The following is a 15987-nucleotide window of genomic DNA, read 5'->3' on the forward strand; positions in this document are numbered from 1 at the left end:
AAGTAGGTTAATAAAAAATATAAGATACAAAATGGAATGTTAACATTGAGATACTTTAAAAAAAAATGTGTATTTACCGAAAATCACAGCTTCACTGCGAAACTATATCATAATGATGCACCTGCGCATAGAGCCGACCGACAGACGATAACTTCCTGTCGAAAAAGCAGCAAGTTGGAGAAGTGAACACGATTTTAAGTTTGGAAAATGCCAACATATAAAGGTTATTTTATCGGTTTGAATTTAAATAATCACAATACATAAACATGAAATCACACCAGCGAATTATATCAATAATTTGAAGTTACAGACCGAAATTCACCCACAAATTGCATTGTCATGTGTGCCGGCATTCACCAGTCATGCTTTTGAAGTTTATTTGATCGTTGACTGTTTGCATGTTTCAAGTATATTATATTTGACCAGAATCTAAAATTTAGTGAGAATAAACACTCCGTCATTATAGGATTGACACTCAGTCTACATATTTTAATGTGACGCCTGAGAATAAGATTTGTAGAACTATTGTCTATCACATAATAATAGAATATAAAAATAGCAAATAGGATACCGTGTAAATATAATGGCCTTTGGCACGTTTGGCACTGTAATAATGTTTAACTAATAGCGGCTGCTATAGGTATCCATGAAGGCAATAAACTAACTGTAGTTATATGCTGTCATGTTGACGGGGGTCAAACACTTTTAATTGTTCAAATGAGGAGGAATACAGAGGACCTTGGGCTAGACTGGGTTGTTTGCCAGTGACCAGGTAGCTCAATTGCTTAGGGCATCTGTCTTGAGTAAGGAGATTCCAGGTTCAAATACCCGTCTGACCATTGTATTTTTACTTTCCTGTTACTCTAAGCATCAGATGTGTCATTATATTCATGCAAATTTGTCGTTCTGTCTCTGTCCAACCATGTAACAAAACTATGCAAGTGCTGCTGAAATTAACATTTAGGCTACCGTTCCGAAAATTCTTGGAACTTGCGTATTAATGAATAAAACACAATGTCCAGTATGTAAATCAGAAATGTGTCAGTGAAAATAAGTGAAACAATACACAATGTATTCCTTTCCTTTCATCAACCAGCAGTATTTGAGTTCATTAGTTTATGCTTCAGTAAAGTACAATGTTGGAAAGAAAATGTAGTGTGGTAAATAGAGCACATCGACAAATGTGAATGGGGAGAGGACTGCATATAATATCTACCTAAAGATCATTGTGAGCAAGGGAGGAATCACCACAGACCTACTAGCTTTCCATCTTGGGATATATATCTGGCATTTCCTATATGTTATAATTATACTCATGACAATCTTTTACAGACAATAATATTGCATGATAAATCAACAGAACATTCAGTCATTTTGTGTCTACATATTGATATATTGTGTGGCACTCAGGTTTTAATTGTACATAGGATTAAGGTCGCCTTCTAGCTGCGAGCTAGAGGGAATTTCCCTTTAGCTCAGTGGTAGAGCGTCCGACTAGGAACCTGGAGACCGAGGGTTCGATCCCCAGTGGAAGCACAGTATTCTCTTTCCTATTAAAATTGTATCAATTACTTTTGAGTGATTCACTGCCCTTATTTAAGTTATCATAAATGAATGTAATCAATTTCTATCCTTACAGTTAATGTCAAGTGGGGGAAGGAGAAGTTCAGTGATGTGGAGTGTAACACAGACGAGCCCCCAATTGTCCTCAAGGCTCAACTGTTCGCTTTGTCAGGTGTCCAGCCAGAGAGACAGAAGGTCATGATGAAGGGAGCTGTTTTGAAGGCAAGTCAGACTTAAGTGACTGACTTCCAGTATTTATTTAAATTAAACAACATTATAAGGAAGCATGTCTCTTTGGTATGAGACAATCGTATATTGCTATGACCCGGTAATACTCCATGTGACTGATCATGTGGTTAAAGTTCATGGTGACCATATATATGCATTGTACTATTTTGAAAATTTGAACACAGACTGTTTTTCTGTTGTTGTGTTTTTTCAAGATATTTTATAATTTAAAGACAAATTTTACATTGCAACTTTAATTAAAAAAAAATCAATGCATTAACTTCAAAAATAAATTAGACAATTAGATACATTTGTATCAATGTATGGGAAGTGAGAAATACATATACAGTCTGATACGCAAGATATAATGTTGCAAGAATGAACAAGTGAGTGTGAGAATTACTTTTGTAAGATATTTTGTAATGCTGAAAACTTTTAAAAAAAGAGAGAATTTTTTTAAGGTGTCTTTTTTGGTCTTAAGGATGAGTCTGATCTATAATGTGTATCATGTAGTATCTTAAAACAACTCCACCATTAGTTACAATACTCTTTTGTTAATTGATTGATGAATAAACAACCTTTGTTGTTGTTGCTAATTTCCTGTAAATTTGTATTTTTATAGGATGATGACTGGGGAAAAGTGAAACTGAAGGCTGTGAGTACAGTTTATAGTTGTACATTAGTTTGGTTATTTCTGAAAATTAGAATGGTCATTATAACATCTCTGATTGCATGAAATTACAAGGTAGACGGTTCAACTTTCATTTAAGCTTGTCTTTATGACAATATGATTTTTTGTCCTTCCTACATTTTCAGAACTCAAGTAATTTTTGAGGAACTTATTTAATTTTTGGGGTTTCCCAATTAGTTGTTTTAAAGCGGTAAATTGTGAAAAATCATGCACTTCTTCAATTGGGGATGTGTCCTTTAAATGGACCTAATGGTACCCTGATAAACCAATGGTTGAGATTAAAACGAACTCAACTACTTAAATCTGTTTTATATGATATGATAACAAATGTTTGAATCTGTGATCAGGGCGCCATGCTCCTGATGATGGGAACAGCAGAGGAACTACCCCAGGAGCCGGTGGAGAAGACAGTATTCATGGAAGATATGAGTGAGGAACAGCTGGCATCTGCAGTAAGGAATTATTTCAGGAATGGAAATAACAACTATGCATAGAGTTGGAGACTACCATATTAGATATATTTCTTTGTTTGACAGAATGTCGAAAGTTTTGATTATGCTCTTTAGTACAAATAATAAGTTTATACTCAGATAGTACTGTATATATCATTTGTTATCATTTGTCAGGGTGGTCGGGTTGTGCAGTGGATAGCGCACTTGCCTTTCACCAAGGCGGCCAGGGTTCGATTCCCCGATCGGACGTGAAAATGTTAGGGTCACCTACCCGACTATGTGGGTTTTCTTTGGGTACTCCAGTTTCTTCCCACACTGACTAAGACCCCCCACCCCACCCCTACATGCTAACATCCGGGCCAACAAGAGTTATTAATATAAGTTGATATAACTTGTTTCATAGTTGTTGTAAAATAAATAAAGTTGTATCTATGTTTATATAACCTGATTGTTTTTACAGCTGGAGATTCCTAGTGGTCTGACCAACCTTGGAAACACCTGTTATATGAATGCTACCATCCAATGTCTTCGATCAATTCCAGAACTCACAGATGCCCTGAAAAAGTATTATTATATATTTGTATTATACTATTTTGTTGAGGGAATCTTAAGGTCACCGGGTGTAAAGGACTGGTGACACAAAATTACACGCACATCATAACAAATGAGCATCTCTGTAATGTGACCAAAAATGCCATAAAATATATTATTTATTAAATGAAGAAATAATTTAAATGTTATAGAAGGAATAAGAAACTGACCAACTTCTTTAGCTTTGATTTCCATGGGTCTATTGTGTGATGGTTACCTGTGAGTGTTTACACGGGATGATTTTGAGTTAGGGTTAGGGTTAAATGACACCCTATTTGACACTCCATTTACAGTGGAACATTTTTAGCTCACCTGGTCNGAGTATAAAGAGATGATTGCACATATGCTTCCAGGATGGCCTTGGGGACTGCCCCACCCTTGGAGACTTAACCCCTGGGTCATAACTTCGAAATGGTTTAGATCCCCACCCCAAAACTATATATACAATTGTTGGGCATAAAAAGACGAATGCAGTCATGATATTAGAATTGACCCCAGGGTCTGCCCCACCCTTGCAGACTTAACCCCTGGGTCATAACTTAGAAATGGTTGAGATCCCCACCCCAAAACTATATATGAAAATGCTGGGCAAAAAGAGACAAATGCAGTCACGATATTAGAATTGATCCTGGGGTCTGGCCACAACCCTAGGGACCTAGTTTCTGAGTCAAAGCTTGGAAACAGATGAGATCCCCACCCCATAACCATACATAAAATTGCTGGGCATGAAAAATCTAATACAGATATGCTACAAGGATTGGCCTTGGGGTCTGGCATATTCCCTTGATCTCATTCGAAGAATATTTTGCCATGATTGCTTTGGTATCCAGGTGAGCGATACAGGCCCTCTGGGCCTCTTGTTTAATAGAATGTTCAGATTTTAAACACATTCGCAATAACTACTTTTGAGTCCCGGATATGAAAAATCTTTTCAGAGCCGTGGACTCGAAGGCATTATTTAACTATTTGAAAGACTTCGGTCTATTCTATAGACTCTGATGTCTTTTAACCCACCTTACCCTTTTTGACGTTATATATATCACATAGTCCATATCATCTATTCGTTATCTCTTTTATTATTTCAACCCCCTTTCTATTTTAATTATTTACACATACAATGCGAATGCTTTTAAAATGAAACTTTTAATCTGATTTTATCTTCGCTACTCACAAGTTTGTTAAAAAAATAAAAAAATAAAAAAAATCACCATGGCCCTAAATAACCACAGCCGTCGATGGGCTGTTAAACATAAACAAACAAACATGTGATGATTTTGAATTACAGGTACAAAGGGGACATAACCTTGAGTGGAGCCGCTCCTCCTGCTGAATCCATCACAGCAGGTAACACTCTCCGATAATCACGTCCATAGACTCATTTAATGTTTCTGAAATTTTCATAAAATTTGATGACAAATAAATGAATATTGTGTTTATATTACTGACAGTTGGCATTATGACTGAATCTTGTTTGTGTTATTGGAATGTATTGATGACCTACAGTATAGTTAAGTTTACTGTGAATACAATATCTAGGCTAGAATGTACTGATGACCTACAGTGTAGTAAAGTTTACTGTANCGCCATGAGAGATTGATGCCTATAATTGATGACACCATGAGAGATTTACCGTATTACTTTTAGTTGACTACAATAAGGATCTATTACTTGTTTACAGAAGTAGAATCATGTTAAATGGTGAAAACTTGTCTGTTATAGCAATGAGGGACCTGTGTGTCTCTGTAGAGAAAGCGGGAACAGCCATTCCTCCCATCATCTTTCTCCAAGTACTACACACGGCATATCCTCAGTTTGCTGAGAAATCTGAACATGGAGGCTATGCTCAACAGGTCGGTATGAATAACCCGGGGGGATTAAAACTATGTGTTTTTTTCTGGCAAAAACAGATTTTGTCAAAATATTGCTTGCAGTATATTGATGTGGTCTTAAATTAGGTAAAGTTCCATATTTTTGAATTGGTGCCCTTTAACTTATGTAAGATTAATACAAAAACGAACCACTTGCATCAGATACAATGTAAATGCTTTTAAATTAAAGTTACTGAAACAAAAAACTTTAAAGTTGTCTTGGTAAAATAATTTCACAAATGTTCTAAGAGACCGCAGGGTTATATATTCTGGTATAAGAGCTACTTTTTGAGTTAATACATACAACATAGCTCGTCCCTTGTAATTGAGTAGGATGACTGACCATGTCTTTGCTTGACTGTTACAGGACGCCAATGAGTGTTGGACTGAAATAGTCAGGTGCTTACAACAAAAGGTCAAAGTGCCAGCAGTCCAGGTAAAGTTTTACATAGAAATAGATATACAATATTTAACTCATTCCCCCATGAAGACACATTTGAACTCTTCCAATTCCAAGGTTAGAATAGTTCATTATGAAATTTCAGGGGTGAATGAGTTAAGGATCGCAAATTCCTTTTGTTGATGGTGCCCTTCCATTTTTGTTTTATGACTGTTTTGAAACCTGTGTCCAGTTAAATTATTTAGAATTCGTAATCTACCATTATCTGATAGAATCTGTGTTGTGGAATTGTTTTAGTCTCTTTATATTTTTTCTCCAGAAATTTTNATGTGTGACGGGCGTATTATATACCGCTCGCGGTAACCTTGTTTAGGTTGAAATATTGTAAAAGGTATAAATTTCCAACACTAACAAGGATCTGTTACAGTATAAGCCATATATGTCCTTTACTGTTTCATACTATAGAATTTGACTAATTGAAGTACCTAAGAATTTTCAAAATACATGTATAAATTTGGGCTTTTGATTTTGATGTGCATATCTTTTCAAAGAATACATATTATGTGGGCCTGAAAATGATTTGATGACTTTTCAAGTTTAACCTGTTGTTGTAATCAAATGTTCGCCAAGTAAATATATTTTAAGACAACAACTGTGAATTTTATACATATTTAGGGAGCTGAGGCTGGAGCATCAAGTAGTGCCTCATTTATAGATAAATATATGGGCATCGACTCTGAAGTGACGCTCCAGTGTCAGGAGGCCGAGGACGAACCTTCCACCAAGTCAATAGAGAAGCTTTACCAGCTCAGCTGCTTCATAGAGAAAGGTAGGGGACATAACTCTTCATAAAGTATATAGAATAATCCTATCAGGTCTGCTACTTACAAAGATAGTCTTCACACTCTATCAAGTATAGAAAAACTTAATAAGGTCGGCTGCTTTGTAGAGGGAATGAAACCTTACTAATTCCACTGAAAATCAAGAATGAAAATAGCTTTAATATTTAACAACAGTGTACTGTCATTTATTATTGAACTTTATTTCAGAGGTCAAATATATGCACAGTGGATTACGAAATGTAAGTATATGTTATTTACTCATTGTTTGACTTATCTTACATATCTGGTTGATTAAATGTAAATTAAACTTTTTGAATTGATTACAAGTAAATTAAACTTTTTGAATTGATTACAAGTAAATTAAACTTTTTGAATTGAACAAGTAAATTAAACTCTTTGATAGTGGCAACCTCGGGTACAAATGATCACAAGTTTTAATCTTGTCCATATGCCACAATCTTGTAATCAATTCTTACCTTATTGTTATTTTGAGGTCACCTGCCTGAAGGGCAAGTGAGCATGCTATATCATATTACTACATTGTAAAAGTCTGTGTTGTTGTGTTGTAGAGGTTAGAAGAGGCTATCACTAAGCATTCCCCAACCTTAGGGAGAGATTCCCTCTACAAGAAGAGTGTGAGTATCTATCTATATTGTTAATATCACTAATTATAAATATCTATCTCTGTGTGATGTAGACAGAGAGGTCTCTTACCCTAGTGTATCCACCCTGTAGCAGTGTGAGATATCCTGGTCTCACCCTAGGGTTGAGCCAGGGGATTTCCCTATTCATAACAATGGTAGGACGTCACATCAACAATCCATCAAGGTCATGTCAACTCTGAATTTAGCCTGTAGCGTTCACATTACATTATGATATAATACACAATGGGTGAACAAGGTAAGAGAAAAAGAATCACTCAATCCCCTTAGGGTGACATAGGGAAATCTTAACCCTCGGGGAAAGGTTCTTTGGTTGTCAGTAACACTCAACAAAGCCTCGTGTTTGGCAACTTAAGAATCTTCCTCCCAGTGTTGAGATTCCCCTATCTCACCCCCAAGGGGTGAAAGATTCTATCAACCTCATCTCAAATAAAACAAACCATGGTTCACAGAAAGGCTGTTGCAAGTCTTGATCCAAAACCTTTATTCCCAGATTGTGATTTCCTTGTTTATGTTATGTAAGGTTACAGCTTCCTACTGTGATTTTCTTGTTTATGTTATGTAAGGTTACAGCTTCCTGCTTTCCTTCTCTCACTGTTTCTACTACACGATCGGATAAAGTTGATTCATTGCTGTCCATTAAGTATTATACAACATGATGTATAAGGAGAGGGCATTACTAAGTTGGCAAAACTTGTGCTCAATCCTAAATTGTCCTTATTTATGACAATAGAAATGTGTTTAAATTAAAAAAGTATACTGATTGACATTTTCCCAGATGTATCATTTACCTGTATGGGTGAGTACTTCCCAATATATGTAACTGGTAAATTGATTGTAGTCACACAAATCACGGCAGTGGTCTTATAATGTCATTTCTGTTGTGGTCATGGGATATAAGCAGCTGCGAGCTCTGTTTTGGGAATACAGAGTTATCTTTTCCTTACATTAAACTGGAAGGAACCTGTGAAGAGTCAAGAGTCAAGAAATGTTATCTAATGTCACAAACAGGAACAATTTGACCCTTAGCACTGTAGTGTTGTAGGCTTCCAACAAACATGGTATAAATGAAATAGAAACCAGAAACATTTTTAAATAACAAGATGTGGAGTGTCTGGTAGATAGTTTGATGACAATTAACTCATTTACCCCAGACGACACATTTGAACCCTTCCAATTCAAAAGTTGGAATAGTTCATTATGAAACTTCAGGAGTCAATGAGTTAAGGTACAATGAAGTAAAAAATGACAGTATATGTAGTGATTAAATCATTAGTGTATTTTCAAAAAACTTTATTTGAACGTTAACAGCATAATAGACGAGGAGTCTTTCTTCATATGACTTTTTGATTTCTTGTCTCTCTTCATGATTTAATGGGGTAAATTGTGAAAATATTAAAATTAATTTTCTTTCAGAGTAAAATAAGCAGATTACCTGGATACCTAGCTATTCAATTCGTGCGATTCTACTATAAAGAAAAAGACAACATTAATGCCAAAATTTTGAAGGTAAGTTCTTGAATACAATGTACATACAAGTTCTCATAGACAATGGCCATCCCTGCCAATACAAAAACAAGTTCTCATAGACAATGACCATCCCTGCCAATACAAAAACATGTTGTATATACACTTACTAAAACTAAAAATTCTATAATACCATGAAAGTCTATGATTTTTTCCTAGAATTAAAATAGAAAGAAAAATAGATCAGAAATGTAGTGATATATACTACCTACATAATAAGTACAGTTACTGTATACTTAAGACTTTAAATTTTCGTAAATACAGATGTACATATTTTTTTAAGATTGTAGTTTAAACAATTCTTTCCAAAGGTTGAAATTGTTAAATTATCCCATATTTATATTAACTGTAGAAATGGTCACCAGATGGAAATGTCCATACGTTTATAAAGGGTAACACTGATTACTGATTAGAACTGGATCAACAGTTTTTGTCTCCATTGTTATATATTGAGTTATTTTTTTTAAGGATGTAAAATTTCCCATAAGTCTGGACATGTACGAACTGTGCACACCAGAACTACAGGAAAGGCTATCAACAACCAGAGACAAGTTTAAGGAAATGGAAGACAGGGATGCAGAAAGGCTGCAAAAGGTTTGTGTTAGTTATCGAATAATTCAAGTGTGCTGTTCCATAGTTGGTAACTTCGGCAAAAAACTGTGTCGTTAACAGATTTCTGTAACATAGGTGGTTGAAATATTACGGCTGAAATACATGGAAAAAAGAAATTCTTCAATAACATTTTTATTTCCGAGTGTTAGCAGGCTTCTCTGTAATTTCAGAGATGTAAGTGGGAAATGTTTTGTTCTGAGAAATGACTTAATAATATATTTCGGCAAGCAAAATTTTATTGCAAAGAAACCATTAAAGTGATCCAAATGCTTATTTATGTATTTCACGGACTTGCTTGAAATTGTGTTTAGATGTAATCACAAACATTACAAATAGTTCTGCATGTCAGAAAAAGGGTGTGTTCATACTCATACCATTTCATATGTCATCACATTAATGGGTTCTTCTCACACAGGAACAAGTTTGAGATTCTTTTTATCCTATGATGCACTGAACAAGGTGTAGCACTCACTACATACCTCAAATTGATGTTATAGTATTATTTTACTCAGACTCTTAGCCATATAAATAGTTTTAAAATCTCTGGTTTGCTATCTCTCAAAATGTGATTCTGCCATCAAGTTCCATTATAATATTTCATGTTTGTTTTGTATAACATGAACTGTTTGTTGTGCATAAACTTGTGTTGCTTTGGAACCACGAATACAAATACAACAAATATTACTACAACTAGAAAGAATTTAAATAAAAGATATGCACATAAAAGTATAAACATTGTACATGTATAATGATTATCTTGTAACAACAGCGAAGAAACATATGCAAAAGAATTTAATAATGAAAATGTTGTAGATTCTATTTTCGTGTAAATGAAATTAACTTTACTCTACCACATCCAAGCAAAGTGTCACGGAATTCAGTGTTACACAAAAATTGATCGGTAATCACAAACCCCCTAAACTTTGTACGTGTGAAACAATTTGAAAGCTCCTAACCTGTAGANACACATATTCGCTGTAGACCGGAAGTAGCTATAGATGTGTGGTATTCACTATAGACAGGAAGAAGCTTAAGATGTGGGGTATTCACTGTAGACAGGAAGTAGCTATAGATGTTCGGTATTCACTGTAGACAGGAAGTAGCTACAGATCTAGATGTGTGGTGATTCTGTAGACAGGAAGTAGCTATAGATGTGTGGTATTCACTGTAGACAGGAAGTAGCTATAGATGTTCGGTATTCACTGTAGACAGGAAGTAGCTACAGATGTGTGGTATTTCTGTAGACAGGAAGTAGCTATAGATGTGTGGTATTCACTGTAGACAGGAAATAGCTATAGATGTGCTGTATTTACTGTAGACAGAAAGTAGCTATAGATGTGTGGTATTCACTGTAGCCAGGAAGTAGCTATAGATGTGTGGTATTCACGGTAGACAGGAAGTAGTTATAGATGTGTGGTATTCACTGTAGACAGGAAGTAGCTATAGATGTGTTGTATTCACAGTAGACAGGAAGTAGCTATATATGTGTGGTATTCACTGTAGACAGGAAGTAGCTATAGATGTGTGGTATTCACTGTAGACAGGAAGTAGCTATAGATGTGTGGTATTCACTGTAGACAGGAAGTAGCTATAGATGTGTGGTATTCACTGTAGACAGGAAGTAGCTATAGATGTGTGGTATTCACTGTAGACAGGAAGTAGCTATAGATGTGTGGTATTCACTGTAGACAGGAAGTAGCTATATATGTGTGGTATTCACTGTAGACAGGAAGTAGCTATAGATGTGTGGCATTCACTGTAGCCAGGAAGTAGCTATAGATGTGCTGTATTCATTGTAGACAGGAAGTAGCTATAGATGTGTAGTATTCACTGTAGACAGGAAGTAGCTATAGATGTGTAGTATTCACTGTAGACAGGAAGTAGCTATAGATGTGTGGTATTCACTGTAGACAGGAAGTAGCTATAGATGTGTGGTATTCACTGTAGACAGGAAGTAGCTATAGATGTGCTCTATTCACTGTAGACAGGAAGTAGCTATAGATGTGCTCTATTCACTGTAGACAGGAAGTAGCTATAGATGTGTTGTATTCACTATAGACAGGAAGTAGCTATAGATGTGTGGTATTCACTGTAGACAGGAAGTAGCTAAATAGATGTGTGGTATTCACTGTAGACAGGAAGTAGCTATATATGTGTGGTATTCACTGTAGACAGGAAGTAGCTATAGATGTGCTGTATTCACTGTAGACAGGAAGTAGCTACAGATGTGTGGTATTCACTGTAGACAGGAGGTAGCTATAGATGTATGGTATTCACTGTAGACAGGAAGTAGCTATAGATGTGCGGTAATCACTGTTGACAGGAAATAGCTATAGATGTGCGGTATTCACTGTAGCCAGGAAGTAGCTATAGATGTGCGGTATTCACTGTAGACAGGAAGTAGCTATAGATGTGTGGTATTCACTGTAGCAAGGAAGTAGCTATAGATGTGCGGTAATCACTGTTGAAAGGAAATAGCTATAGATGTGCGGTATTCACTGTAGAAAGGAAGTAGCTATAGATGTGCAGTATTCACTGTAGACAGGAAGTAGCTACAGATGTGTGGTATTCACTGTAGACAGGAGGTAGCTATAGATGTGTGGTATTCACTGTAGACAGGAAGTAGCTATAGATATGTGGTATTCACTGTAGACAAGAAGTAGCTATAGATGTGCTGTATTCACTATAGACAGGAAGTAGCTATAGATGTGTTGTATTCACTGTAGACAGGAAGTAGCTATATATGTGTGGTATTCACTGTAGACAGGAAGTAGCTATAGAAGTGTGGTTAGTGGTCATGTCAACACTACAGAGTCCAGGCATTGATATGTACTTTCTTTCTAAATTCAGCTTATACTTATCATTTCTGAAGTGTTATTTGGATGGTAAAAAGCAAAAATAAAATAAACTTTAATGTAAATGTTCACTATAACTGACCTTTATCTATTTACAGGAAAAAGAAGCAGGACTAGTGAAACAAAAGAACGAAGCTGATATAAAACATACAGATAAGGAAACAGAACCATATGAGTTTGAAAATGGTAAGCATATACAGAAACTTTGCATCATTTAATACTGTCTCAAATTTTAACAAAATGTTAGCATTTAATATGTTATGATCAAAATGAACCTTAGGTTAGTTGATATATTTCAATTTATAAATGCAGTGCAGTTACTTTAAATAATGAAGGATTTTACAATAGATTGATATATGGGGATTGATATATGGAGATTGATTGGTTGATTTATGTTCACCAGTGTACGACATCTTTTTGGTGATCATTTAGATTTTACTTTATGGCTGATGTTTTGTTTCGTCTAGATCCTGGATCCAACAACAGTGGTTACTATGAGTTAAATGCTGTTCTGACGCACAAGGGAAGGTCCAGTTCTAGTGGTCATTATGTCGCTTGGGTCAAGCGGAAAGGAGGTAATTAAGGTTTTAAAACTTATTTTTACTCCCTTGGGAGGCCCCTTTGACCAACAGCAAACATGTCTTTCTTTATCAATGGCACTGAGCTGGCTGGCTGTGCTCTGTTGACTCTGCCAAGATTCCACATATACAGGGCAGTATTGTACTATATTGTCTTGTATATATTGCCCGTTATATATAGCAGTTCACCGCTATTTTTGCCCATTCTACTTCCCATTTATTGTTGGCCTAGTTTACTGTCTGTGTATAGACATGTGGCGGTGTTCCTTATTTGGCCATGTTTTTTGCCTAGTTTACCGTCTGTGTATAGACATGTGGCCGTGTTCCTTTGTTGGCCATGTTTTGGCCTAGTTTACCGTCTGTGTATAGACATGTGGCTGCGTTCCTTTGTTGGCCATGTTTTGGCCTAGTTTACCGTCTGTGTATAGACATGTGGCTGTGTTCCATTGTTGGCCATGTTTTGGCCTAGTTTACCGTCTGTGTATAGACATGTGGCTGCGTTCCTTTGTAACATGCTTTTGTTACCTGCATGTTTCTTGTGCTGTTATTTTTTTTGCTTTGTGTGCGTTTTCATTCATTTTCACAATGCTGGTAGTTGAGCAGGTAGGTGGGCCCTTCTTCCCAGCTTCAGTCTAGGGGGGTGGGCCCTTCTTCCCAGCTTCAGTCTAGGGGGGTGGGCCCTTCTTCCCAGCTTCAGTCTGGTTCTCGGGAGGAGCAGCCCGGCTCAGGTGGGTCCAGTGTTCCTGTCGTCTCTGGGTTTGGGATGGTCTTTACCTGGACCCTAGTTTGGCACAACTGGGTCTGGTGGCTGCTGCTCTCAACCTTTTGGTTTTGCAGGGGGCACATCAGTTTGGGGAGGTACATAGTCGTCGAAGGAACATCACATGATAGAGAGGATGTTGCATATCTCCCCTCATATCCTTTGGTATGTGGATTTGTTTCACGCCCTTGTACAGGCTTTCGGATCTGCCTGAGGATTGGTTGTCTGAAGAAGAAAGACAGGACATGCAGGACTGACTTACGTCTGGCCTGAACTTGGCATTACGAACGGTGGCGGCACTTCAGCTCTCCTTGCTGTGTAACGTAATGCTCACTCCCTGGTTTTCTGTCCAACATGCAAGTGAGGGAGCCCTACCGTTCTCTTCTTTTGACAGCCCTCTTCATTGGTCCAACTCCTGGTTCTCCCAGCTGTGCAGAAGAACTTGAAGGAGGAAATCTGTGGGTTCGGGTGCTCTGTTTAAGAAGCCGGGCTCCAGTGGTCCTAGTTCTTCGCCGGATTCTGGTCCTGCTGCAAAGAAACCTAAGATTAATCCTAAGCAGCACCCTGTTGGGAATAAGTCTGAGACTGTCTTCATGGCTTGGGGTAAGACAGATTTAGATCTGCCCGTCCCAGGGTCGGTTACTTCTGTCCCCGTTTCAGAATGTATAAGCGCTGTATTAATACTGTATATTCACTCATTACAGAGACGACAGGGGTGGCTTTCACCCCTAGGTAACTTTAGTGGACACTTCCATGCATTTATTAGGATGAGTCCATTATGGTCTACAGTGGTGACAGGGTTAATGTCTGTTTGACATGTCCAGTTTTGGGTATATTATTGAGAGAGGATTGCTTCCCTTTGTACACTTAACTTGATCACAATGAATTCAACAATATATTGTTAACAGCATCACAGCATAATGTTGTTTCTTAAATAATAACCAGTATTTAAAAAAAAAAATACCATAATTTTAGTGGATAGTATGTTATGTATCCGGTATATGTGTTTCAAAATCCTCTATTAACCGATCATAAACAATGGTGGGGGTTTGCAATAAATTAGATATAGTAGAGATATCAACAAAAGCAAGTACCAATATTGATTATTGTATCCAACAAAGATGTTTTGCGACCTTTCGAAAACGTCTGTTGCGTTTGTCAAGCAAAGAGTATAAATGACTGGTGTGCGGAATCAAGTAAAATCAGCTGTCCAAAATCATAAGACATTTCACCCAATCGCACTCTAATACTGCAGGCAGTCAGGGGGACGGGTAACATGTTTACCCATTCCGCCCCTTATTAGATGTTAAAATGGGGTTAAGATGGATTTTTTTTAATTTTCCTGACTTTCCAATTGGCTCTTTTAAGCACTTTCTCAAATTCTAGTCTATGATGTGGTTGTGTGTGTTAGCATGGTCTGTAACGGCTGATTTATTGTATCGTTTCTCTGATGTCTTCCTTGGACCAACTTGAAAGTGCTTGAATATACAGGAAAACATTGCTTCCATATTTAGAAGTTTTAATGATAAAAAGCTGAATGTGAAACTGGAGCAGTTGTCTGTCTACATGTAATCTATGTATGCTAGTGCCGAAACATGTAGTGAGTGTCCATCCAGGGCCCAGTTGTTCAAAAGGGGATTAGCTTAATCAGTGATTAGCTTAATCAGTGATTATTGCAAATTCTATTTTTGGTGTATCTTTAAAACATAACCATTCACTTAGTTTTATATTTCCAGATAGCTAATATAATATCAAGAGTAAGTTACTTGCAAAATGTATAGGCTTTACTTTGTAAATTGACCAAATTATTACAGATTGAAAAATGTTGTTAAAAATGATTAAGCTAATCACCTTTTGAACAACTGGGCCCAGCTGCTTAGGTCGAAGTTTTTAAGTCTGATTTGAGTCACAATTCAATCAAGTTGGAATCAAACTGCACTACAAAAATTTGGAAGCATTCATACATTTACACCTACAAGGTCATGTTGATGTTGTTTCTAATTGTTTAGATCAGTGGTTCATGTACGATGATGACCATGTGACCCCTGTGACCTCTGAGGATGTGTTGAAGCTGTCAGGAGGCGGTGAGTACTGTAACGTGTGACTGAGGGTCCTAATTAGGATTGTATGTGTATGGAAGGGGGAAGGGGGCTCTCAGGAGATGGTGAGTACTGTAATTTGTGACAGGCTGTGTTGGGGTTGGTGGGGGCTCTCTCAGGAGGTGGTGGGTACTGTAACATCTGATTGAGGGTCCTAAGGGCTGTGTTGTGGGTGGGGTTGGTGGGGGCTCTCAGGAGGTGGTGGGTACTGTAACATCTGATTGAGGGTCCTAAGGGCTGTGTTGTGGGTGGGGTTGGT

The 15987-nt window shown here is 37.0% G+C and overlaps 1 protein-coding gene across 1 annotated transcript in view; it reads left to right on the plus strand.

The window, feature by feature from the left end:
* Positions 1-130: 130 nt before the first annotated feature.
* LOC110457133 (ubiquitin carboxyl-terminal hydrolase 14-like) overlaps positions 131-15987 on the plus strand; it is a 19615-nt gene continuing 3758 nt past the window's right edge. Inside the window, exons 1-16 of the mRNA XM_021508244.1 lie at positions 131-223; positions 1640-1785; positions 2414-2446; positions 2830-2934; positions 3395-3498; positions 4811-4869; positions 5245-5375; positions 5761-5829; positions 6469-6622; positions 6843-6874; positions 7205-7270; positions 8714-8806; positions 9293-9418; positions 12390-12477; positions 12759-12866; positions 15639-15713. Of these exons, the coding sequence (XP_021363919.1) occupies positions 208-223; positions 1640-1785; positions 2414-2446; positions 2830-2934; positions 3395-3498; positions 4811-4869; positions 5245-5375; positions 5761-5829; positions 6469-6622; positions 6843-6874; positions 7205-7270; positions 8714-8806; positions 9293-9418; positions 12390-12477; positions 12759-12866; positions 15639-15713 (1405 nt within the window). The 5' untranslated portion in view covers positions 131-207. The remainder of the gene's footprint in view (positions 224-1639; positions 1786-2413; positions 2447-2829; positions 2935-3394; positions 3499-4810; positions 4870-5244; positions 5376-5760; positions 5830-6468; positions 6623-6842; positions 6875-7204; positions 7271-8713; positions 8807-9292; positions 9419-12389; positions 12478-12758; positions 12867-15638; positions 15714-15987) is intronic.

Source organism: Mizuhopecten yessoensis, unplaced genomic scaffold (genome assembly GCF_002113885.1).
Source record: "Mizuhopecten yessoensis strain PY_sf001 unplaced genomic scaffold, ASM211388v2 scaffold9025, whole genome shotgun sequence".
NCBI lineage: Eukaryota > Metazoa > Mollusca > Bivalvia > Pectinida > Pectinidae > Mizuhopecten > Mizuhopecten yessoensis.